The 27432-nt window shown below is 41.3% G+C and overlaps 1 protein-coding gene across 5 annotated transcripts in view; it reads right to left on the bottom strand.

Annotated features, from left to right (window-relative positions):
- Positions 1 to 27432, bottom strand: part of lepr (leptin receptor) — a 109059-nt gene that overhangs the window by 32249 nt on the left and 49378 nt on the right. For all 5 annotated transcript variants that reach the window (XR_013498534.1, XM_078218428.1, XM_078218425.1 and 2 more), the window contains exons 8-15: positions 23107 to 23394; positions 22185 to 22302; positions 21796 to 21992; positions 19360 to 19508; positions 10421 to 10574; positions 6922 to 7004; positions 3126 to 3342; positions 2750 to 2941 (exon numbers count right to left, since the gene is read on the bottom strand). Coding sequence is in view for 4 of the 5 variants with exons in the window: in XM_078218428.1 (XP_078074554.1) it covers positions 2750 to 2941; positions 3126 to 3342; positions 6922 to 7004; positions 10421 to 10574; positions 19360 to 19508; positions 21796 to 21992; positions 22185 to 22302; positions 23107 to 23394 (1398 nt within the window). In the remaining variant the exon portion in view is untranslated. The remainder of the gene's footprint in view (positions 1 to 2749; positions 2942 to 3125; positions 3343 to 6921; positions 7005 to 10420; positions 10575 to 19359; positions 19509 to 21795; positions 21993 to 22184; positions 22303 to 23106; positions 23395 to 27432) is intronic.

The raw sequence follows: 27432 nt of genomic DNA, 5'->3' as shown, positions 1-27432 counted from the left end.
CCCTTCCCGGAATGTTCCCACCTATCTGGCGGGACTTCACATGCGAACAAATCACTACTGATCTGCATTAGCAGAGACCAGGTGTGATGGCCACACTGGGTAGCTCAGGGACATGGCTGGGCAATGTCCCCACCTGGCAGTGCCCCCCTGGCACACTGGACACCCTGGCAGTGCCAGTCGGGCATTACCAGTGTGCCAGGATAGTGCCAAGGGGGTGGGTCCTGAGTGAGAGCTATGATGCGGGGGGTTCATGAAGGGGGGGGCATGTCAGGGAACGGGCAGGGGGACCTATTAGGCTCCGATGCCGGCAATCTGTATTGGGGGTGGGGTTGGGATGTCCACGGGGTGGAGGGGGGGGAGGGGAGGTGGGGTGGTGGGAGTGCAGTGCAGTGAGAGATTGGGGTGCCCTTGCAAAATGGCACCCGGGCACTCTGCAGTCAGGCTTACCAGCATGCTTAGGCCCCCCCCTCCCCCAGCACCGGCACGCAACTCAGCACTGTTCTGAAAAGTGACTGTGCGGCACGATTGCAGTCCAGAATGTGCCTGACAGACTGCCCTGATTGCTCCAGTATTCTTACCGTTATTTTGGGGGGGAAATTCCACCCATATTGTCATTCCTTTAATCGACGCTGGATCAGAATGCTGGAGCTTCCTCCCTAAGAAAAAACTGCAATGGTTCAAGATTGAGCCTTGCCAGGAGAGTTAAGAGGGATGCTGTGCCTATCACTTTCCTGCCACCCTGCCAATGGGGGAACAGTGGCTGATGCCCCCTCTGTGTAAATGTCACTTAAAAGGCCAATTAAGTGCTTCTTTGCCCCTGCTGTTTGTGACTTCCCAGCAGGCTCAGGGAAAAGCTCTTCTATTTGGGCACATTGAGCACCAATGGCCATCTCTGTGGAAATGGCTCTGTTTGCCCTCATCAACCACCCCATCTCCCGTCAGGGCCTGCCTGACTGGTCCCAGCATTTCCAGACCCTACTTGGTTGTGAGGGTGGCATCCATCTATTACACCTTCTTCTTTCAGGTGTAGCCCCAGAAGTGGCTACCAGTCTTAGTGGCACTGCCATCGACGGGTGGAGAGAGCCAGTAAAATCGCGCGAGAGCCAAGAAATCAGGATCACACCCAATTTCTCAGCTTTCACGACTTTATGAGCGCCGGATTTCCAGCGAGGTCAGCCTCTCTCCGGGAATGGGCGAGCGGCTGAATAATTTATTTAAATATATTTTAATTTGAACTTCCATGTGTTCAGTGAGCCTGGCGCTCAGTCGTCCAGGCTCAGCTGCCTTTATGGCCTCGTTAGGAGAGGTTCTCTCCGACAAGGAAATCACGTGCTCCCCATGAACAGGGAACTGTCTGTTGGCCTTGCTGGTGGAACCGGAGGCTATTGAGACCCCCCCCAGGGAGGCCGAGAGCAAGGCGGGGTTGCCCCTTGGGCAGTGTCACCCTGGCAGCTTGGCACTGTCAAACTGACACCTGGGCAATGCCCAACAGGTACATTGGCACTGCCCACTGGGCAGGGGCAGGGGCTAGGGAGCAGGGCTTGGGGGTTCCCAGCATGAAGAGGGGGCCTGATCGTGGGGGGTGGGGGGGGGGAGAGAGGGTGTGGGGGAGCAGGCCCTGCTGGCGTACTCTACAACCGGATCAGGGTGGGTGGGTCGGGGGAGGGGGGGGGGTGGGGGGGGGGGAACGTGGCCTGCAGCCACTCTGCAACGGGATCAGATCAGGGTGGGAGGGGGCCACTGCCCTTTGCAGTTGTGATGAGATCGGAGGAGGGAGAGCCCGATCAGTCTGGGTGGTGGTGGTGGTGGGGCGGGGGGGGGGGGGGCTAGATGCCCATGCGTTGTGGGGCTTGCGATCGGCTACGGGCCCCCGTGATTGCGGGTAATGGGGAGAAGCTGGTTGAAGCTGTCTGCAGTAGCAGGGGCTTGACAGCGCCCTCTACAGTTGCTATTGAGTATGTGCAAAATCAGAGGTCTGCACATGCGCAGTAGCTCTCTTTGCAGCCTGGCTAGCGTATTAAGCCCAGCCCATTGCCTGCAGCAGCTAGAAACCTTCCAGATCAATTTTTTAGTTACTAAGTGCATAAGATTGGGCGTGAAAACTCACCCAAAAAATGGATCAGGAACTCTCCCATTTTCTCGCTAGCTGGACACACTTATAAAATTCTGCCCACTATCTTTGTAAAGAAGTCTCAAAACACAAACAATTTATGAGAGTTGCTCAAAGTTAATGTGATAAAAGTTACAGTTTGTTTGTTTTCTTCTTAAGTAGATCTCAATGAAAGCATTTGGCTCAAGAAAGAAATGTCTTCAGTTCCAGAAATTCATTCAACTTATTATATTCTTACAAGAAACCCTTTTGTTTTCCCCATTTTATGAAGTGTCAGTTATTGTTAAGTAGCTCGGTAACTTCAAGAGTCCTCCCAGGCCATCAATACTGCACAAATTCAGTTAAACGCTATCTGATTTTAGGCCTAACAGCCTTTCAAGCAGAGTAGAATATTATGTTATCATATTATGTTAACACTGCAAACAAAGCCATAATTCTGCATTAATGACAACGGGCATTTATTTAGTATCTTGAATGCATTAAAATGAGCCAAAGTTTGTAACCAGACAAAATTTGACACTGAAATTTATCCATTTTTGATACTGCTTAGAGGAGAAACCATCCTGCATCACAAAGTGCATTTTTAGCAGCTTTAAAATAGAATAATTTTCAGGATTAAAATTACAGAACTAAACCTACCATAAATGAACACCGTTGTGAGGTTTGCAGCAGCCCTCATCCACTTCACCTTTCCCCCATTGTTATTCAGCAGGCTTTTCCATTCTATCACAAAAGATGTCGGTTGGTAATTCAGAGGAAACACGCTCCAAGAAACAATTACACAACTGCCGTTTATCATGGAGGCATGAAGTGATCGAAGAACGTGTACTGCTGTGAGCAAATAATTTTTAAAATTACAAACAATAATGACAAATACAAAGTTCTTATTATCCAATCATTAAAATTATTGACTATACATCAAAATCCATCATTGCTTTAAGGAATCTAACTTTACATTTGATTCTTATTGTACGACACACTATAAACGGAGTGGGCTATTATATATTGAACCAACCTTTGCTAGTGTCCTTTGGCAAAATTAGTTTAAAATTCTTTCTGGAAGAACCAATAGAATTGAAAGCTATCACTGAGACTCTTCTAATTTCATTAGTGCGAAGGAAGCTGTAATTTGTTACATTTCCAACGTATTCCAACCGGGTAATGTTTTGTGTCGATTCGAATTCCAATTTAAATCCCCTCACACTGCATAAAGCTTCACCTTTCGTCAGAGGCTGTGTTGAAAACAAAAAAGATTTGCATTTTGTTTGTGAAAAAAATTTCAAATTCATTTTCCTCCCATCTGAAATTGCGATAATAATACTTATCCAGTTAGCTCATACACTGCTTATAAAACTACCAAGGTTCATGAAAATTAAAGATTAGGGCAAGCAATGTTCACTTCACATGACTATTTACTCAATAGTGACAAACTAAATTGTGTATTTTCCCAAAGTAATATTGTATTTTTTGTATATTTTTCATTTTTTTTCTTGATCCCATTTCTTCTTTTGCGAATTATCATTCTGCGCTTTTATTTCATACCTATATTATTATCTCATGCATTAACTTTTCAAAGTACATATATTGTTTCTGTAGCATATTTAAATATTTTAAAAAATGTGTTGTGACATTCCACTCCAAAATGCATTTAAATTCCTACCTCAGATTCTTTTATATGGTAAAATCTATGTTTAAAATTACCTCTAGCGCCAGTGGCTAAACCAGATCTAGTTAACTGTAATGTTGTAATGCAGTGTTAATTTACGGTGTAAGAACTTGAACTGTAAATTTTACTTCTAGGAGCAGTACAGAATACACATTAGAGCCATAACAATTCCTTCCTCACAGCTTGACCGTACCGGGGTGGAATTCTCCCAAAAGAATTCCAAGTGTTGAATTCCCATAAAAACTGGAGTAAATCACGCTGGTTTTTTTCAAGCGGGATTTTCAAAACGAATCTCCCACACTCTGTGCCCTGCGGAATGCACCAGTAAGAATCATACTGAAAAGCTGGGGGCGGGGCCTATTCCCACTGGACAGGCCGGCAGCATAGCGCTGAGCGGGCCACTGTGCATGCGCCGATCTGTCAGCGCCGAGATCACCCGACCCCGGCAATCCTGATCTCCCGATCCTGCCCCCCTGCATCCCCACTGGCAGCCCCGCCTCACCCCCATGCAGTCCCTACTGCCCTCCCCACATTCCCGACCCCACCCCCCCCCACCCCAACCACCCCCCCACGCAGTCCCTACCGCCCTCATGCAGCCCCGGCCCCCCTCACCCTGATGGTCAGCCCCGATCGCTGTCATGCCTCCCACTGCCCACAATCCCAAATGTAGAATGGCAGCGGGACACCCTACCCCCACCAATCGCCTTCAGAGACACCTCTCCCATTAGGCCCCACAACTCTCTGACCTCGCCCCCCCCTCCTCCCCCCCCCCCCCTGGCACTGCTTGATGCCTGGTGGGCATTACCCCTTTGCCCCTTGCGCAGTGCCAGGGGGCCAGGTTAGCAATGCCCAGGAGGCACCCCTCCTTACCCCCAGCCTCCTTTCATGGCTGCTGTAATCCCCACTGGAGTGAAACACTGGTGTGGTGGGGAGGGGGGGGATGTTAGCAAGCCCGGACACTTCAGTCCCAGGCCCGCTAATGGAATGCAAATCCCAATTTAAATAATTTATTCAGCTCCCAGGCAGTTTCTGGTATGGAGCTGATGACGCCCGAAATCCAGCGGCCAGAGACATGTAAAGGCCGTGGTGCGTAGCGGGAAGCCCACTACACAGCCTGCACTGATGTCTCCCGGCCTGCTGCACTGCTAGAGCAGAATCGCCACCCCACCTCCCCCCGCCGCACCCCCAGATTTGCAGGGTATATTTTCCAACAACAGTACAACATTTAGTTAGGTTGCTTTTGAAATCAACATCCCTTTTTAGTGTCCACATTTTAATCCCATTTACAAAATGTAATCCGATTATTAACCTGCAGTTTGACGATATCACTTTAACCTTATGATCAATAATTTTGCTGTTGCACTCAACTTAAAAGTCCAAATGTGAAATTGTCCATTTTGTCGTGGAAAAATAAAAGGCTTATTATCTAAATGATGAGAGATTGCAGAGCTCTGAGGTGTAGAGGGATCTGGGTGTCCTCTGGTATACAGGTACAGAAAGTCATTAGGAAAGCTAATATTATCGTTTATTGTGAGGGAGATTGACTCCAAAAGTAGGGTGGTTATGCTTCAGTTGTACAGGGCATTTATGAGGCCACATTTGGAATACTGTGTAGAGTATTGATCTCCTTATTTAAGGAAAGACGTAAATGCATTTCAGGGAAGTTTACTAGACTAGTACCAGACAAGGGCAGGTTGTCTTAGGAGGAAAGGTTGGACAGATTCGGTTTGCATTTATTATAGCTTAGAAGCATAAGAGATGACTTGATTGAAACCTTTCGGATCCTGAGGTGTCTTGGCAGGATGGATGTGGAGAAGATGTTTCCTTTTGTCGGAGAATTTAGAACTAGGGGTCACTGTTTAGAAATAAGGATTCACTCATTTAAAACAGAGTTGAGGAGAAAAGTTCTCTCTCTGAAGATTGAGAGTCTCTGGAACTCTCTTCAGTGGAAAAGTCAGTGGAAGCAGAATCTTTGAATATTTTTAAGGCAGAGCTGGACAAATTCTTGATTAAACAAGGGGGTGAAAGACTATTGGTGTCAGGCAAAAATGTGGGGTTGATGTGACAATCAGATTGGACACGATCTTATTGAATGTCGGAGCTCAAGTGGCCTACTCCTAATTCATATGTTCATATCCATTATTATATATTAAAATTATATATTGTGGAGAGAGAAGTCCAAATATGCCCACCCATCTCTGTTTTATCTTTTCAGACAGAACATCCAATCTATCATGAATGAGGAGTGCATTACTGTGCATGCTTAAGAAAATATTATTTTCTAATGAAGCAGCTCCAATCAAGAGCTGCTGATCTTAAAATTGCCTATGCTCTCCCATTCATTATGATCTATTTGTTTGGAACAAATTAAAATGTTATAATTAGTTAACCTCACTGAATGTGAGTAATTCAGCTGCCCAAATGCTCAAAAGCTCAGGGGAATGCATCAATCCCAGCTCCATTATTTTCAAGTTCACTTCATAATCAACCCACCCTGAATTAATGCAGTCTAACTGCGCAGCTCTGTCAAATACTTAGCTTAACAAAGACTCTGCCCTTTTACACTTTTCTTCTCTCAACATAACAAATGCATTTTCTGGATTTTGCCAAGATAGTCGTCAAGAATTTCCTTCAGCGTTCTCCTGATTGACTGCCATGACGCCAGCAGAAGATTGGTAGAAGCACTGGCCTCGCACTTACATGGAATTGTCAAAAATCTTCCAAAGTTATGGTGGTGAATTGGGAGAATCCCCCCAAGGAAATTGCCAATAAAAATGTATCGCCACATTCATAGTTTTTCTTTAATGGTATTTTTCCACTTTCTTGCCTGTTCCTTTTTGTCTCTCTAAGCCAGAAGGAGGGATAGGTTAGGTTATATTCCAGGCTTCCTCACAGCTATCCCAAGACAAGAACTAGGCAAAGTTCAAAAGTTGCCCACTGGTGACTCTTGCCTATCGAAATGTTGAACTTCCTGAGGTTTATTTGGTGACTCTGAAGAATAATGATTGAGATAAGTTACTTAATGAAATGGGTTAAATTTAATTAGTATGCTATCTGGCCCTGGCAATGCTTGCTAAGTCCTCACCTTATTTCAATACCATGCCCGGCATCAGATATTTTGTTGATCATGGACATTTTTCCTTACCTTCCATACTAGAGTGACGCGTGTCTCCTTGGTCAAAGGATCAGTGTCAATAAATCTCCAAAAATCAGGTCCTGTTGTTGGTGCTAAAGGATAAAATAAATATTAAAATAATATTTTAATTTTTATGTGTTCATGAGTGATAAATAATTCCCAAAATATGGTGATATCAAATCTTGAAATATATTGTTTTTTAAGTTTAGGAGTTTATTTATTAGTGTCACAAGTTGGCTTACATTAACATTGCAATGTAGTTACTGTGAAAATCCTCTAGTCGCCACACTCCGGCACCTGTTCGGGTACACTGACAGAAAATTTAGCATGGCCAATGCACCCAGCATGTCTTTCAGACTGTGGGAAGAAACTGGAGCACCCGGATAAAACCCATGCAGACATGGGGAGAACGTGCAGATTCCACACAGAAGGTGACCCAAGCCGGGAATCGAACCTACGTCCCTGGCGCTGTGAGGCAGCAGTGCTACGAACGATTAATAGGGAAAATGAAAATAGAACTATTATCCAATCAGCTTCTAAAGATTAAAATAGATTAACAATTCAGGCATTGTTTGTTGCAGTGCCACATTCTCAGAATGTAATTCAGTTGAACAGACATTATGACCGCAAGCAAGAATTCTCGGTAGGTCTGCATTTCTCAAGCATATTAATAACATGGATCACAGATACAAGAGTATCACCACCTGTTCTACAGGACTGTCCTACAAACATATGAAGGACAATTTGTGCTCAAGTGACAAATGGCAGTATTGCAAAATGTAACTCTTTTCCATTCTATGGCACCCAGTTCCTACAGCATATACTCCCATGTAATATATTAGGTGCAGAGTAGATTCCTGGCCACAGGAATAGACCGCAACACAAAACTGTTCCCTATTACAGCAATAAATCACAATTGCTTTTAAAAGAAACCATAAAATGTTTGGCATAAAGGACAGAAAAACATATAACATCTGTTGTGTTTACTTCTTAAGTTAGAACTGAGATACAGCAACCGAGAAAAATTCCTGCCGTTGACAACCGGCACACTTAACCCAGACTGACTTCCCCACAACGTAATAACCAAAACTTGACAGATAAGTTTGAAATTAATTAAAAACAAGACATCAGCCCAGTCTCAGACTGCTGAAAAAGTTCTGAACATTGTGAAATGACTCACTTTGATGAACCTTTTGAAAAATAACATTGACATTGTTAATTGTTACTTTGGCTTTGTAGAATGAATCATTTCTAATTGAGCAGGATGACAGGTTTGCAGTTGTCTATTTTGTCCTCAAAAATAACAGCAGATATGTTACAAATTTGCACTGACTATACAAGAACTGGAAATATTCATATTCACCATTATGTTGAAAACTTTCATTTCATTGTGGAATTATGTAATTATGTTCTTTGACTTTCTAATTTTACAGACATAAATTGGGATAGGCTCCTCCTCATAACTCAGTGGGCAACGTGCCAAAAGGTGTTGTGGTGTTACAGTTCAAACAAGCAAAGTTCCAGGCTCTGTGGCTGTTCTGTACCGTTAGCACACCCCGGTCAAATGAACATTGGGGTTAGACAATTAACCTACACTAGGGAGGAGAAAACTAGCCAAGGTTCCTATTACTGTTCTTGGGAGCCCTGTTGGAAAGTTTGTGTGAAAATTGAGCAAGGCTAAGATATCCATACTCGATTGGGCATTCTGTGAACACTCAAATGTTTGAGCTCAGACATATGAAGGTTGACCATGGGGAAAGTCATTCCAGGGTTGCCAGAATTGAGTAATAGGGTCTAAGGATGAGCAACTACCTACGGCAGAGAATGTGAAGACATAGAGGAAGGAGGAAACAAAAATGCAGCTGATAAACTGTGGTTGTTGGAGGTCAATTATCTCAGTCCCATGATATCTCTACAGAAGTGCCTCAAAGTAGTGACCAAGACTCAACCGTCTTCAGTTGCTTCATCAATGACCGTTCCTCCATCATAATGTCCAAAGTGAGGATGTTTGCTGATGATTGCACAATGTTCAGCATTATCTGCATCTCCATAGACATTGAAGCAATCTAAGTCCATATGCAGCAAGATATGGAAAATATCCACGCTTCAACTGGCAAGTGGTAATTAACATTTGTGTCATATATGTGCCAGGCCATGACCATCTCGAACGAGAGAGAATCTAACCATCACTCCTCGACATTCAATGGCATTGCAGAATCCCCTACTATCAACATTCTGGGTGATACCATTGACAAGAAGCTGAACTAGACTAGCCATTTAATATTTTGGCTACAAGAACAGGTCAGAGGCTAGGAATCCTGCAGTGAGTAACTCACTTCCTGACTCCCCAAAAGTCTGTCCAAAAGGCACAAGTCAGGAATATAATGGAATACTCTGTAGTTGCCTTGATGAGTGCAGCTCCAACAACTCTCAAGAAACTCAACACTCTCCAGGACAAAGCAGCCCACTTGACTGGCACGCCACCCACAAATATTCACTCCCTCAACTACCGATGTATATCAGCAGCAATGTGTACCATCTACAAGCTATACAGCAGGAAGTTACCAATATTCCTCAAGACACAACACCTTCCAAACCCACGACCACTACCTCTAGAAGGACAAGGGCAGCAGATACATGGGAACACCATCACCTGGAGGTTCCCCTCCGAGCTACTCACCATCCTGACTTGGAAACATATTGCCGTTCCTTCACTGTCAGTGGGGAAAAATCCTGGAACTCCCTCCCTAACTTTTAAAATATAAAACATGGTCTCATAAGTTTTCTCCATAAGACATTTCAATGAGTAAGTGGTCTGCTTTATGGAAATAGTGCTGAGTTTTGGTAGCAGCACGTGGGCGTACTTACACTAGAGACTGCAGCAGTTCAAAATGCAGTTCACCACCACCTCCTCAAGGGCAATTAGAGGTAGGAAATTTAATGGCAGCCTAGTGAGCTATGCCTATATTCCATGAACGAATATAAAATATACAAGTTGAAGGCGTTCTACAATAATTCACAGAACTAAATGAGAATTGTAGTACTGCTGAAAAGAGAGACATGTTACCAAAGCTTTTTGTCTTATGCTCATGAGGACAAACAAAAGAATTTCAAATAATTACAACAATTTATACCATAGGAGAAAGGGGTACTGATTGGTTGAGAAGTTTGGCTTTGTAGAATGAATCATTTCTAATTGAGCAGGATGACAGGTTTGCAGATGTCTATTTTGTCCTCAAAAATAACAGCAATTATGTTACAAATTTGCACTGACTATACAAAAACTAAAAATATTCATATTCAGCAGAGGGGTACTGATTGGTCGAGAAGTTGACTATAATTGGCTGAGGTGTTGCCGTGGAGAAAGCAATGGAGAAATATAACATCTGGCATTCTTGCGTTTGTCCTGATGAGTGCAAGTTAAAAAGCTTTGGCAACATGTCTCTCTTTTCAGCAATATTTAAGAATTTCAGGAGCTACTGCTATGATGATTATGCTAAGAGATTACCCTGGATATCAGAAAGACTTGTGTTCACTAAACTGCTCCATTCACTCTGGTATCCAGGTCCTTCGAATCTCGAACAACGTACCCGAACCATGTACGTAACACAAGGATCCATTACTTCAATAATGACTGATGTTTTATTGACAGCGGATAAAGTCTACAAAGTAAAACAGAAATGCTGATCAGTCTACAAACAAGATGAGAGGAAATATATTTCATCTTTTGCCCCTAATATGTGATGAATGAGTAAAAGGTGTTCCTTTGTTAGGAGCCATTGCAACATTAGGAAAAAACACCATTCTCCACTTTCAAGAACTTTTAAAATATAAAACATGGTCTCATAAGTTTTCTCCATGAGAAATTTCAATGAGTAAGTGGTCTGCTTTATGGAAATAGTGCTGAGTTTTGGTAGTTGAATTAATTGACCTCAACTGGAAGCAGGAATGATCTCAGTGTCCCTGCTGTAAAAATAGGGTGATAATAGGTAAGGCAAAGGAAAATCAGACAGAATTCCTTCTCCAATCACTTTTGAATGAGTCCTAATGAAGAATCTGCAGAGCATGTATGTAACATTAGGAGAAGAAACCAGCAAACTTGATTGTGATATTCCCCATCCTAAAATTGCTCAAATACACTGTTCAGGCATCCAGAGGATTAATGGACAATTGAAACTGAAGACACTGTTAGTACCTCTGATATTTCATTCAGTCATTCAATGCATAAAAGTAATAGGTAAGAATCCATTCAAAGTTCTTACAAAACTAAATGTTCTGAAGGTAAGTTTTGATTTAATCATTTAATCCCAAAAAATACTATTTTTTAACAATAAAATTAAAACAAGGTTTTATTCTTAACCTTTGTACACATAACACAAGAACGTTTCATATTTTATCAATGCACAATGATCAGTAAGAAGTCTCACAACAATGAGGACGGCCTCAACTGGGATCTTGGGTTCATGTCACAGAACATGTAACCCCCACCATTTGGCCTGGGCTTGCAAAATCCTACTAACTGTCTTGGCTTGAGACAATCCACACCTCTTTAACCTGTTATTATCCCTCTCTCCACTTGCACTGTCTGTACCTAAAGACTTGATTACCTGAAAAGACTCGCAATCCAACCATTATCTTGTAATTGAGTCGCTGTCTATATATGCTGTGTTTGTGAAACCACCTCTCCACTCATCTGATGAAGGACCTATGCTCTAAAAGCTCGCGATTCCAAATAAACTTGTTGGACTTTAACCTGGTATTGTGAGACTTCTTACTATGCTCAACCCAGTCCCACGCCGGCATCTCCACACAAGGTTCAGTGTAATGTGAAATTATGACATTTTTGAAAATGTAATTGTAAGAATATATGAAATACAAAGAACAAAAGAACAAAGAAAATTACAGCACAGGAACAGGCCCTTCGGCCCTCCAAGCCTGCACCATCCATGCTGCCCGATTGAACTAAAACCACCTCCCCTTCCGGGGACCATATCCCTCCATTCCCATCTTATTCATGCATTTGTCAAGACGCCCCTTAAAAGTCACTATCATATCTGCTTCCACTACCTCCCTGGCAGCGAGTTCCAGGCACCCACCATCCTCTATGTAAGAATAATGGGAAAAAATCGATTACCCCATCAAGCCTGTGTTTGTCATAGATATATCTGTCTCTATATAGTTCGAATGCACTTTGTCCAACTCTTTCATTCAATTTCTAAAAGCAAGGAACCACAGTAAAGAAGGGAAGGTGACAACAGGTAAAGCTCAAGGAGTTCAAGGTCTGTGAAATCTTCCTCAAATTGCAAAAAACGATTGATTAAAATTCCAGAGCACGAATTCAAACTTACTCCTTCAACTGCAATAGAAAATTGCACAAATGCCATGGGTTGTGTAAAACCAAATACACCAGTTAATGGCTTGTGGTCCAATTGGTAACATTCCTTGGCTCAAGTCCCAATTCTAGACTTGTTGACCACAGACGCAGTTTTCATGACAAGGTTCAGCAGGCTGTTATTCAGTCTGCAATCCTTTAAACACTCCACAAAGAGTGTGAACAAAGAGTGTAAAACAAACAAACCATTGTATGTAGGGCGGCACAGTGGTTAGCACTGCTGCCTCACAACGCCAGGGACACGGGTTCGATTCCCGGTTTGGATCACTGTCTGTGCAGAGTCTGCACATTCTCCCCATGTCTGTGTGGGTTTCCTTCAGGTGCTCTGGTTTCCTTCCACAGTCCGAAAGACCTGCTGGTTAGGTGAATTGGCCGTGCTAAATTCTCCCTCAGTGTACCTGAACAGGCGCTGGAGTGTGGCGACCAGGGGATTTTCACAGTAACTTCATTGCAGTGTTAATGTCAACCTACTTGTGACAATAATAATAAATAAATTCACAGTATATTAACACTGATGAGTTGAACTTAATCCACTTTTTGGAGTTTGGATGATGGACATAAATTCCTCACTTTACAATTTATATCTTAGTTTCAAACTTCCAACTGCTTAGCATTGACCCTTCATTCATCTCAATACTTCTGGTATCAACCTGTTCAACAATTTCCTGACATTCTTCATGTCACCAGCCACATTCCTTCTCCCTGCCTGCAGTCAATGTCCCACATTAGCCACTGAAAAATATATCAAGTAGCGTTGATCCTTCCCCCAGTCCATTCACCAGCCACTACCTGCAACTCAAAATACTGGAGTGATCAATGGACCAAAAGCACTATTGCTGGATCCTTCCTTCCACCACCTAGGGACCCCATACTCTGAGCACCCATTTCTGCCTCTCATCTACTGTCTCTGATGTAAACACCCATATCTCCCAGTGCCTTCCCCTTTCTTTCTCCTTTCTCCCATCATTGGCAAGATGCATCCTCCACCCTGAAGCCACCACATAATCCTCCCTTCTGCACCATCTAGTCACATTCTGTCATCTAAAAAGGGTAAAAAAAGAGAAACTTAACAGAAGGGAAGCAATTCAAAGTAACAGTAAGCGAAAGAAGGAAAAAGGAGAAACAAAAGAAAGGAAGTGAGAACCAGAAAATTAAAAAAAAATTAAATCAGAACAGACAAAGTGGGTGAAACCAGCCTTGGAGTCCAATGAATGCTAGTGAAATGCAGACTATCTTACACTTCACCTGACTTTATTACCATTGAAGTTAATAGAAAATGAAATTGAACATGATGTAAAAGAGGCTGTTGATTCGCTACCACCCGTTGTGCACTGCCACTCAAGATTAATTTTATCCTCAAAGAGAGAACCTGCAACAGAGGCAGGTAAGAGATATAACATTTTCTCTGATTTACCATAGGCAACATCATGAGAAATCCTCTTGTTAGACTATATACCTTTTCGTAAAAATCTCAACAAGGATCAGACCAAATGCATTGCTCAATTTGTTACTGTTCACCAAGGCTTTTGCATCAAAAAATAAGTTATCTTAGAAATTATGGTACTACACAGCTTCCTCAGCATTCAGACAGGAAGTATATGTTCAATAGAAGCAATCATTCAGTGCGCATATGTTAGTACATACACAAAACAAAATCAGTATACAATGCCCACACCTGAAGTGGCCATTAGTCCCTTTCCATGTGCATAAAAAGGGTTCAACAACTGTTGAAGGTCTCAGTGCAAGGCTGGTTTGCCTGTGGCAGCTCAGGAATACCAGGTCTACATGTAGCCTAAAGAGGAGCCCTCAAAAAGATCCCAAAAGGACCAGTTAAGCTAAAGTCAACAAGGGATATTTTAAAAATATAATCACTGACTGTAGATCTCCTGAACCTCCTATCATATTCAAAGAAAGACAGGCCATCACTACCTCTCCCACAACTGTTGCCAAAAATTGGCACATCAGAATTTTAAGGCATTCTAATAATGTGTTAAGTTTAAGGTTAGAAATGCTGCTACTATATATTACGAAACATAATGTGTGGGTGGGAATAACTGTAATGGAAGCAGTCATATCTCAAAATATCAGATGAAAATAAACCACTCAAGCGTTGCTATTGGAGTTCGTAACATCATCTGAGCCCTTCAATGAGATTATTTTGTTGCAGTCACTCCCACTCAGCCAATTTCCTTCGTATGACTGACAGAAAGCTACCCAGCATTCTCTGTGCATCACCAGCAATTACTGGAACTTTTTTTTTTAAATTAAAAGTTGACAACATTAAACTTATCCAGAACTTTGACACATCATGGTGTTTCGAGATGTAGACTGGAGCCAAAAATCCTCAAGGTTGTTATGAAAGTCACATCTATCTTGGTGTTGAGAGTGGGCGTCAGGAACTTATATTCCTGATGGACCTTTAGTGCATGCACAGACCAGGAGCATTCTTTGGGCCGAGTGAGCCTGTATGCAAGAAGAATGGTGTGAAAATCTAGGTCAGGTGACTGGGAGTGGAGCACCAATGAAAAGAACACGATTAGGCAGGGGTTAGGGAGAGATCCCAGAGGAAGAAGCTCAGGGAGGGGCCCCAAAAGAAGAGTCCCAACTGGGGGGGGGGGGGGGGGGGGGGGGAAGGGAGAAGAAAAAGCCCCAGTTTAAATAAAAACCCAGGAGCAGGAAAACAGGCTCCAAACAAGAAAAGGAATGTGGGAAACAGACAGAATGTTGATGACTCCATGCTGCCGGTCACTGGGGCAAAAGGCACCCCTTTTGAGCAGTAGTGTTCCGCTCAGTGCAGCCAAAGATCTGAAGTTGTGCCTGTGAGTTGGTGCTTGAGCCCATATTTGGGAATCCAGTGGAATTGGATATCAGGATTTGAGATTGAAACCCTGCGAGCTGGGCTGTCATTAATGCTGTCCAAGCTTGAATGACATTTGAAGAGAATTTTGAGGTTAGATCTTAGAAGATAAAGACTGGAATCTCTCATAAGAATGACAATGTTTCAACGAGATTGGTTGACTCACAGTGTTACTGACGTCTGGATGGGATTTTGAGAAATTTGTGGATTCTGTCTTGATCACATCTGCATTTATTGTGGAATATGCCTGTTACATATGTTTCATACTTACCATGAATTTTTAAGTATAAGATAAATATTGTAAATTGTTTTATCTTCCTGACCTTGTATAGTAAGTTTATTTTTTTTTGTTCAAAAGTCCTGGAATATTATGGCTTTATACACTAAGCAAGTGTCTTGAATCTTAAACGTTGTCTATCTTATCAGTCCCTAACTTAGGGGTCTGGTCTAGGATCATAACAAGGTGAACACAACTAATGGAACAAACAAAAATTCAAGATTTTGATCCTGTGCAGAAACGAGAATGTCCAAATTGGTAAGGTGTATGACTTGGAAAGGAACTTGGAGGTGATAGCGTTCCAATTATTCTTCTTTTAATCCATTCACAGGATGTGGAATCTGGCAAAAGCAGCATTTATTGCCAACCCCTAATTGCCCTTGAGAAGATGACGATCGCCCACCACTCCTGTATGTGTGCTGTAGGTATACTGTTGCGAATATCAAGCTCATAGTTCATTTTTTGGAGAATATAACTTTTAGTTTTAGGAATATAACTTTTAGGTTGTAGATTTTAAAAGTCAGAATTGAAGAAAGAGAGGTATAAAACAGCTGGTGGGCTTACTTAGCTAAAGAGCTCAAGATGTGATGTCAGCAATACTTGCAAGAAGTACCGCCCAGAGAGATGTTTTTGTTTTGGGAGTTAGAGATGAATTCAATTAAAATCATTAGTGAACCCTACAAAGTTGTAAAACCAACTTATTTCATTAGATCAAAGAAGAAATTGTAAATGAGGGTGAGTTAACCTGAAGGTCAGTATAATAACTCCATGAGTCAGCTGTAAAGGAACAGTGCTTTATTGTACAAAATATAATAAAGCAAAACCACCACCTGTGGTGAATACAAACAGGTCTCAACCAGCACAATACATCAATGGACACACTCATGGGCCTGCTTTATAAAGGGCTTGTATACGAACTCCACCTGGTAAGGCAATTACCAATCACCATGGAGCTCATATTCTACGAGACCTACAGGGCGGTCAATCAGTGAATCCCAATGCAAATCCTGGAGGTTATCACAGTCAGTTTTAGGACAGCTCAGAGCAACTGCATCATTATGGAGATAGGTGCAGCTGAAGATTCTTTTAGTTTCAATTTATCTGGGTGTTTGCTGAGATTTTGGAAGTGGTGTGTGTAGTCTTCAGCTCACTGAGAAAAGACAGCCAAAGTAAATGGCACAAATAGACCTGCACTGCAAGCAGAGTGAAATAATAGCTTTATCATTCACTATGTAGAATGCGGGTCAGGCTAAATCTCAGTTTAAATTTTGAGGAGGATAGAAGCTGGAAGATTACCTAGATTGAAACTAGTGGAAGAATCTATAGTGGTCCTCCTTGAGCTGTGAGACAAAGAAAGCAACCAGCAGGTTAGCTTGGATACACTGGAAAAGTAACCAGAACTAGGGACTGAGGTATCTGCAGTCAGGAGATGGTAACTGAAATGAGAATAGCTGGAGCTGAGAAAAATGTTCCAGGGGACTGTTGCATACAGCATATTTATGGGTGGTCCATATAGGAGTCAATAATTTTAAGATTGATGTGTCTCATAAGAGAATTCTTGGGGGGAGGTGAACAAGTAAGGAATAAATGTGAGTGCATAGTCAAATGCTGCCTTGATGTCAAGGGTAGTCATATTGGTCAAGACTGGCATCTGTGGTGCTAGGGTCTTTGGAGGAGGTCAGGAAGGATCATTCTCATCGCGTTTCTGGTTGAAGATTGTTGCAAATGATTCAGATTTTCTTTTGCACTGGTGTACTGAACACTCCCACCATTAAGGATGAGAATATTTGTGGAGCCTCCTCTTCCAGTTGGTGTTTAATTGTCCATCACCATTCATAACTGGATGTGACAGGACCGTTAAGCTTAGATCTGATCTGTTGATTTTGGAATCGCATAACTCTGTCTATTACTTGCTGTTTATGCTGTTTGACATGCAAGTAGTCTTGTGATGTTGCATCACCAGGTTGACACCTCATTTTAAGGTATGCCTGGTGCTGCTCCTGACATGCCCTCCTGCACTCTTCTTGAACCAACCTCATGAATGTCCCGTTTCAAACTGTTACATTTGCCCTTAGTCTACATTACCTCACCAAACACAGTAGTGCTATAAAATACAATGGAGGGAGTCCATGCAGTGAAGAGAAGGCTGTAATTTTCACCTAACTCACCCAGCTGAAAACAGTCACCATCTACTTGGTTGCCTATATTACACACTGCTTAACTTCATGGAAAGTAAAAATGGGTGTTTGATTTAATCAGCTATCCAATAGCTGGATTAGGTTAAAATTACTACTTTTGTCCTCAACTTAACTGTACAAGAGGTGCATGAAGATTGCTGATACAAACAAACCACTCCAAGGTGAATGGGGACAGAGGAAATCATTTTTTTCTCATGGTGAATAGAACTCTGATTAGATTTATCAGCTTTGAAACCATTTCCTGGAATAGATTATTTGTGCAATGCAGCAGAAAATAATTATTTGTATTTATAACTATGGATTACAAGATGTTTTAGTACAATAATAAAATTAAAATTGATATCAGATCTATCAGTAGGACTGGCAATTCCATTGCCTAAAGGTTTAATTTCGCAAATATAAAATAACAAGAGTTAAGGCCTATGTACTCTTGTGGCAATAAATACACAACTTTTTTTCCATACTCAGTTTAACTTACAAACTTTGTCATTATGAGGCATATAGCTAGAGTCTGATATTACTAATATCAATGTTCAAATCAGAAGATGGATAGAAAACAATATATTTGAAGCTTTCACAGAACAGAGTGGGAAAATTGTAGGTGACCAAATAAAGATGTGATCAACCTCCTGTTTATATCTAGCATTTTAAGGTTTTTTTTCTCATTCGCAATTTATTTTCATTTTTACTTGAAGGGCATTCATGCTAGGAATGGAACCATCTTCACTCCAAGTGCCCGATGTCACTTCCAAGTTGTATAGCATGGTGAAGAGCTATACCATATTCTATCATCTCCTTACTTGATTAGCATGACATTTTTCACATAGCTGGAGCCTCTTTGAATGAGATGGAGGATTAATGTCTAACTGAGGGCAGTGTTGTGGGCCCATTCCCCATTCTTATAGGTCGAGAAATTCAATTCACACAGGAATTTTATAGTAAATACTCAAAATGCCAAACTACTTATTTGGGCTGCATTTGGGCCAATGTCGAAGAGATGAATTCCCAATCTAAATTGCTGTACTACCTCTATTTTGACAATCAATGGCACCAACTGTCTCATTTGACAAATATTTTTCACACCTCTTGCAAGAGTTGTGTGCTAATGGGACAAATATACTTACTCTGCAGTCTTCTATTCCCAGTTGAGTGCAATAAAATATCTACCTTTGCACTATCCCCGGTTTACTCATAGCTGACAAAAAGAGAACAGAACAACCCTATAGTGCAGTGTTGCTATGCCAAGTTGACATGTCAAATTGAAGAAAGATATGAAATGTGCATCCACACTTGGTTTCCTAATTTATTTCTCCAAGTTAAAAATGGTTACTTTTTTTCAAAAGGGTGAGATGGAATGTACGGAGGGCTGTATCCCTAAGAAAAGCTTCCATGTTTGCTGGTTAAAAAGATGCATTGCAAGTTGGCTGTCTGCAGATCATCAATTGGCAGTCACTATCTACAAAAAGCACTACATCTTCAGTCCTCTGTTCATGCTACTCTGAAACTGATTGCTAGAAGGATAGTACAAGTGTACATTTCCCAATGGCAATGTGGTTGAGATTGTGACATCTGCTTGTTCATGTGTATGCATAAGAGGGAAATAGGATGGTGGAGGAGGTTTTCAACATGAACCTTCACCTTAGGACTGCCTTGTATTGGCAGACACCTCAACATGTTGTACAGTTTAGTGCAGGCTTTGCAAAGTTTTAGCAAATCGCCCTACCTTCCAGTCACTCTCCATTCCAACCTCAGAGTACTGAATTTCAAACTGAAGTTTGTACGGTGGCAGACGTGGTTTGTCCCAGCTTATATTTAGATAACCTTCATTTAGGGTGATTGCTGCATTAATTTTGGATGGTGCCCAAGGTTTCACTATCAATACAAAAAGGAAAAATGACATTGCAACATTAAATATGAAATTTTCATGAGTTAAATTATTAAACAGTCCATAGGACCCATTTGGAGAAACAGCTATCTGGTCATCACTTTCTGTCGATATCGTTTGCAGATGGCCTCAACACAAATGCAGGACTGTGTTCCAAGACTCAAAAATTGATTAGTTCAGAAGGAGTTCTGTTTTGACAGGTGGAAATGGTGTGTTTACTGTGATTGATTTACATCTTCATGAGGTTATAATACGTTATTATAAAAGCAAAATACTGTGGGTATTGGAAATCTTTTTTTTTAAATGTACTGGAAGAATCAGTAGTTTGGGCAGCATCTGTGAAGAAAGAAACAGGGTTAAACTTTTGAATCAAATATGATTCTTGTTTGGAGCTAAAGAACTTGTTCTCATGTTCACATTTCTGTTCTTGGCATACTGCAATGTTGCAGTGAAGCTCAAGCTGGAGGAAGAGCACCTTATCCTCCATTCAGAGACGATACAAAATTCCAGATTCAACAATAACTTCAAATATGAACTCTGTCCTCCAAGTCTGTATCTTGTTTTATTTTTGCCAGGGGCCAGTCCGTTTCTTGTTTTCATGGTTTTGCTTTCAGACAGAGTTGTCTATTATTCATCCATTAACACCAACTCTGGACCAATGCTTTATTTCTTCACAAGCATTATTACTCCCCTTTGCCTTTTGTTCCATGGCATCTTTGTTATTTAATCTCTACAGCCTTTTATCCTATCCCAGATTTTTCCTTTTGTTATACCTCCACCTTCCCCTTTCAACATGACAAAACCTGTCACATTTCTATCTCTCTTCGGTTCCCAAGTGTCATATTCAAGTCAATATGTTACCTGTTTCGCCACAGATACTGCCAGGCCTGCTGAGTTTTTCCAACACATTCTGCTTTGAATTTATAATAGTTTCGTTATTTTATATTGTCAATGGCTGCATGTTTATTTGGTTAGCTCAGTTGGCTGGATGGCTGATTCGTGATATGGAGCTTTGCCAACAGTGCAGGATCAATTCCTGTACCAGCTGAGATTATTCATGAAGGCCTGCCTTCTCAACTGTGCCGTCGGCTGAGGTGTGACAACCCTCAGGTTAAATCACCACCAGTCAGCTCTACCGATCAAAGAGGAAAGCAGCCTATAGTCATCTGGGACTATGGTGACTTTACCTATGTTTATTTGGACATAATTACAAAGTGTGAAGTGAGGGAAAGCTCCTGTTAATGACGTTATGAATGGCCCTGTCTGATTGATACTTTTATAAAGTTGTAAGACATCATTATTTTTCAAAGCATATTTCTGTATGGGCATTTGTTTCCCCCTCAGTGTTTCAGGACTTGCCATTGTATTATTTGGTTCATTGGTTCTGAACATAGTGCAAACTGGGTGAGTGGGCTAGAGGTGTCAGGGGACAGTGGGTAATGAAGGGCAAAGAAGAGTCATGCAGCCATAGAGGTAGCGGGGGGCATGAAAACCTGGTGGGCATGGAAGGGTCATGCGGGGCATGGGGAGTGATTTGGGGGCGAGGGAGTGTGAAAGGCGAGAGCCTAACAGCTTTTAAAGCAATTGGGATGAAGTACCAGGGAACCAAGGTGGACCTTCCAGCCAGCCCTCTGGTACTTAGGGCGGCACGGTAGCACAGTGGTTAGCACTGCTGCTTCACAGCTCCAGGGACCTGGGTTCGATTCCTGGCTTGGGTTACTGTCTGTGTGGAGTTTGCACATTCTCCTCGTGTCTGCGTGGGTTTCCTCCGGGTGCTCCGGTTTCCTCCCACAGTCCAAAGATGTGCGGGTTAGGTTGATTGGCCATGGTAAATTGCCCTTAGTGTCCTGAGATGCGTAGGTTAGAGGGATTAGTGGGTGGGATATGAGGGTAGGGCCTGGGTGGGATTGTGGTCGGTGCAGACTCGATGGGCCGAATGGCCTCTTTCTGTACTGTAGGGTTTCTATGATTTCTATGATTTCTACTCGCCCACCCACATCACTGCCTCCAATCTGCTTCTGGTGACAGCAGGGTCAGAAATTTCCCCAACTTGAGCTACCCAATTCAAGTGACATTCTGGCCCAGTGAGTTGTATGCAGTTCTTCATCCTGACAAAGTCACGGGACTGGAAAGTATGAAGGCCAGTGAGGAGAACAGTTCTACACAAAAAAATGGCTGCCAATCTTTTTCTTTTTGTTAAATTCACAAGGAGAATTATAAAACAAATCATTTAGATCCTAATCCAAAACTATGGGCCAACAAAGCTTAACTCACCGACATCCATGGGAATTACACAGGTTGGTGGAGACTTGAATGTTGCTTCATGGTGATGGAATTCTAACCATATCACATAACCAAAAGTGAGATTGATGGGCATTATATGACACTCTGATTCATTCATCTGCACTGGACATTCTTTAATATCAGCGTTCTGATCTTCAGCATTCAGGTTATCACACCAAGACTCTTGCCTTTTCAAGAAAAAGGTAGAAAGACAAGTTGTACATTTGTTTAACCAAATCTAATAATATAGAAAAAATGCTGAACGACGTTTCAGGCCTGCTTGACTCAGCTCAGAGACATTGTGCAACACCTTTACTAAATGTGTTGTCAGTCGATGCCCCTCCCACAAAGAAAAGATAAAAAAAATACATGAAGCTTACATGTAATATTTTAGCTTGTAATTGCTGACCGTTTCAGTGTTGTGTGCTCTTGGGAGCCATCTACAGGTCATTGTTTCCATTGCACCATCAGTCTCGCACGAGATGTTACTTTTCATATCTAATGTTAAATGTCAAAACGTGAGAAATGTTGTAAAAGCACTTTTCTAAACAGGATAGAGATACTAATGTATACTATCCCAAAAATGATAATTCAGTTAAATCCATATATATGTATAAAGAATATATGTGTATATATACTTATATATGTGAAGATTTAACATAAGTATATTCTAAGTACCTAAAAATAGATTTCAATTTTTAAGTACTGTATTTATTCAATGTGTGAATCTATTCAGAAAATAAAGCTTGATAATACAACTAGTTATTTCAAATATTTTAGTAACACAAATATATAATTTCAACAGATGTCAAGAGTTTCCTGTAAATTACTGCAAGTATTAGTAATAAATGTTATTATCTTCAGATTAAGTACACCGTAGCAATGATCTGAAATGTGCAGTCACTTTTGCAACTGATAACTGTAACTTGGAATTAAACATTATATCCTAACATAATGTTCTTTCAGAGGGAGAGAAGCTGACTCAAATAGTTATGACAGAATTTTCTAGAGGAGTCTTCATACATAAACATAAGCACTTCCCTGCTTTCCTGAAAGGGCATTCTATTCTGGGATACAATTCCACAACCCATTCATCACCTTATCCAGGTGACTAATCTTCTGAAACAATTTAATTAGTGGTGGAACTACATTTTAGCACCTTTGGGGAGGAGGGGAGATAAAGCAGGTAAAATTGATACTCTGGATAAAATGTCACGAATTGCTTGGAAACAATCTGTGACGGATTGATTTTTTTTCAAACCATCAGCGAACATGCTGCTTATTTTCGAAAAAGGAGCTTACCAATTACGGTTATTTCAGCATAGCGATAGTTACATATACTCCTTTCTTCATTTTGAAGGCAACACTGTAGCATGATGCAGTGGGATTGTCCATTTGATGTTATGTTCAGGAGAGTAACGCTGGTTTCATGATCATTGATTAAAGTATATTGATGTTCTGGAATTTTTTCATTCATGTTTAACCACCAGGCAACATTGTCAGTGGTCAGGGTCTGATTGTAAAAAACACACTGCACCGTAACATCCGAGCCAACAGTAGTCAGCACTTGAGGAGGATAATATGTAATTTCTGTCAAAGAATATATGCGTGTTAAATAAATATTTTTCTTTGTATTGACATATGTACATCTTCATGATATAACACTTAACTATCATTATGTTAAAATAAATTATGTTTTCTCTCTCCCTTGGCTGAGTTTTGCCTGTGCCAAACATCTTCAACCTAGAGACCTTGATCAACTCTCAAATTTCCAATCAAGGTGTTCTGAAAGTGCTCATGTTGTTCAGCTAATCTTACCCATTCGTTTCTCCTCATTGATGGGGGAAAAGACACAGTGGAGTTAGAAAATGTAAACTGTGAACATTAATTGTGTAAAAAGAGGAACTTTATAAACATTTTTACCAACGGCATCTGCCCAATATATGTCAATAAAACCGCAAAGCAATCTTACCAATTATAATTATTTCAGCATAATTCTGACCAAATAAATCACTAATTTATGAATTGAGATTTATGCCGCAGTGTCTTTAAATGCTGATTGGATAAAGATGCCCCAGTGTTTCTCGAAGTAAGTCATTCATTTGAGTTAAAAGCAAGAATAAAAGACAGATTATTCACTATGACATTGAAGTAGATACAGTATAACCCACTTGGGCCTGCTTTCCTTCTGAACCATTGCTTCAATAATTTAACACCTGTAAAATTTTAATGACCAGCATTCTTTTTGACAAGGTTTTTTTAAAAATTATGTTGCAAACAGGAAAAGGTCACAAGACATCTGTTCCCATCCATATATTCACAGTCTTACTCATAATCGAGGAGTTTGGCTATCCGAGAGCCAGGAAGTAGGCTCATATTTTGGACAAGAGTAGCGGCATTATTCTGCACCAAGACATGATGGGACGTTGATATAAAGGTGGGTGAGGAGATGTGAGGAAATTCCAGAGTTCATGAATCCTATCAAAAAGCAAAAATATTCCGAACAAGAAAAAAGACTTGCACTTGTATAGCACCTACACCATCCTCTGGATATTCCAAAGTGTTTTTAGACCAATTAAATACATTGTAATAATGTTCTTTCAGAGGGAGAGAAGCTGACTCAAATAGTTATGACAGAATTTTCTAGAGGAGTCTTCATACATAAACATAAGCACTTCCCTGCTTTCCTGAAAGGGCATTCTATTCTGGGCATACATCACTGTTGTGATGTAGGAAATGCAGCTATCTAGTGTGTGCACAGCAAGGTCCCACCAATAGAACTTTAGACCAAATTGTCTATATTTGGTTATGGGATAAATGACAGTTTTAGAACTCCCTGGGTCTTCTTGAATAGTGCTGTTCCATCTAGACCTGGCTTCGGTTTAATGTCTCATATGAACGTCAGCAGCTACCAGGCCTCAATTTAACGTGTCATCTAAAACGCAACACCTCTTGACGGTGCAGCCTTCCATCAGTACTACACAGAGGTGCCAGTTATTCTGTACGCCCCTATGGACTAAGAATGCATAAAGAATCACAAGGTAAGTTTGATAACCAGAACACTGGGAGCTCTTTTTAAAGACTCATTCACAGCCAGGTCTAAGACTGCCCAAGAGGATCTCATGCTGGGAGCAGCTAATTACTCCAGGGTCATCTGACCTGCACTCTTAAAGGGGCAGTCCACACCTCAAACCCAACATACAATATCTACACATGTATTGCACCAGTCTAGATTATGTGCTTAAGTCTCTAGGGCTTAAACCCTTTAATTTATGATTCAGAGGTACAAATGCTATGACTGAGCCAAGGCTGATATCAATTAGAATATTATTCACAGGTGAAACTGGATATTTGTAAATAAGATTGTTATATTTAGCATAAATTTACTTATTTTGCTGTTTTATGAAAATATTTTTCATTAACTTTTTTTATTCATTCGTGGGACATTGCTGGCTGGCCAGCATTTATTGCCCATCCCTAGTTGCCCGAGGACAATTGAGAATCAACCACACAACTGGTATGCAATAGCATGGAAGATCAGACTATTTAATGATATGTACTACATATGTAGGCTCGGAATTTACTGGAATACCACAATCAATAAGCTACATCTTAACTCACAACAGGTGAAGCATGATCTTGCGAATGCAAACTTTTACTAGAATGTCCAGTGAAACTAATTTGCATATGCCGCCTGAAACACAGCAACATTTGAGGAACCCCAGAAAGGATCCTTGGGTTCATGACTAGAAAAGCTCAGAACATTCCTCGGCGTGGCTCTTGGGAGTGGCAGGTAAGTAGCTAACATGCTTGTACCTCTGCAATCTGTTTGTCTGCAATCATTTCACAATTACTTCAAACCGTTGTTCCAATGTCTCTCCATTTCAATTTTTGTTGGTAACCACTTTAAAAAATTTGATCCCAGTGTCCCAACATCCCCACTTTCACAAAAAAGGAATCATAAATATTATGGAGGACAACCTGTGGGGTCCTCCTGCAGTTAAGTGAAATGAGCACCATCTTGATGACCCACTGGATGGGGAACCAGCGCTGGGCAAAAAAAACTAAATGAGCTGGCCAGGGATAAAGCAAAATAACAAACTAGTGTACCTGTGAATGGAATGAATCCCCCCCAAAAAATCACACATCAATTTTTCTTTACAGGTGCTGTTTGACTTGCTAAATGTTTCCACCATTTTATATTGTTGCTTCGTGGTCTTTAAAATTACAGATTTGTTTATTAGTTACGTTAAATTGATCTCAGCAACAGCTGTCCAAGAGGTGTTAAGCTATCAGGGCTGCCTCCCGCCAGGGTGCACCGACTGAGACAGGTGGCAGGAATTTTAAATGAGGGATGGTCAGCTGCGTTCAGCAGATCAGAGACTATAAAGGTCATATGTGCCTGTTTACTCAGGAAGACACCCAGCAGCAAACATGTTGACAAACTCCTTCAATCTCTGTCGGTCAGGGAGTCAGGCTTTTAACAACGGAATGCCATAAAATGAGTCACACAGCAGCAGGCTGCAAGAGGACATAATTGCTCAATGACACATTTCTATGCTAGCAAAGCTCCTTCAGAACATAATAATCAAGTATCAGAACCCCTACACAAGCTGGGACCCTGACACCTGCTCTCCCTGTACACCGAGTCAATGATGAAGCAGGAATGTAACAGAACAGAGTTGCATTATGTAAAGGGATATTGCCCTCACCATCTGCATTTTCCATTTTTCCACTGTTCTTGTGCATCATAGATAACTGAAGCTTGTTAACGTTTTGTTACTGTTTGTTGCACAATTATTCAATTTGCATTGTTGGCTGAATTAAAGTTCAACTGCATTTTTTTTACTGCTGTTGTTTCTAACACTACACCACATGTCATAGTGCTGGAGAGCCCCCAGGCAACAATAGACACATGATTGAGAATTGCTGAAGCCACTGAAATCGGTTGGGTGGGGGGGGGGGGCGGGGGGGAGAGGCAGAGTGGTATTTTGGAGGTGGTGCTAATGGTTAATTATTTTAATCTAGTGTCATAACTCCCACTCTTATAGCAATGTTCCATTTCAAGGTCTTGCTCTGCTTCCCACAATTCGCAGGTACAGCTGCCACTAGTTCTTTGCCAAATTGATAAACTACTTTTTTTATGTAATAAATTTACCCACTGGGGTCTGTCCTATGTCCCTTCTTACCCTCATTCATTGCTAGCACTGTGCATCAAATCTTCACCCATTACATAACAGGAGAGATATTGAGAATCAGAGGTTGTTGGCAGAGTGTAGATTATGTAAGACCAGCGGTGAATTGCGCCAACTGAGAACGGGGTATTGTAAGAAGGCATTGAAGGAAAGAGAAAGGATCAGCATTTACAACTTCACCTAGTTCACATAACAGGAGGCAAATGTCATCGTCTTGACTTTTGCTATCACCCTGAACCCCTGCAACAGGGCTGCCCATCACAGAATGTCAGATACATTTGTTTTTGATTCTCTCGGAGTTAAATAATCCCTGTTTGACTTTCCTTTCCATGCTGCGGTGTATAATAGGTGACCAATCTGCTACCATGCTTACATTGGAGGTGCATTTCTTCCCATGTGGGTTACAACTACATGTGTTTGCACTTTTCGACAC

This window comes from Mustelus asterias, chromosome 8, assembly GCF_964213995.1.
Source record: "Mustelus asterias chromosome 8, sMusAst1.hap1.1, whole genome shotgun sequence".
NCBI lineage: Eukaryota > Metazoa > Chordata > Chondrichthyes > Carcharhiniformes > Triakidae > Mustelus > Mustelus asterias.
The sequence above is the reverse complement of the archived record's forward strand: the minus strand, read 5'-3'. Positions and strand labels throughout refer to the sequence as shown.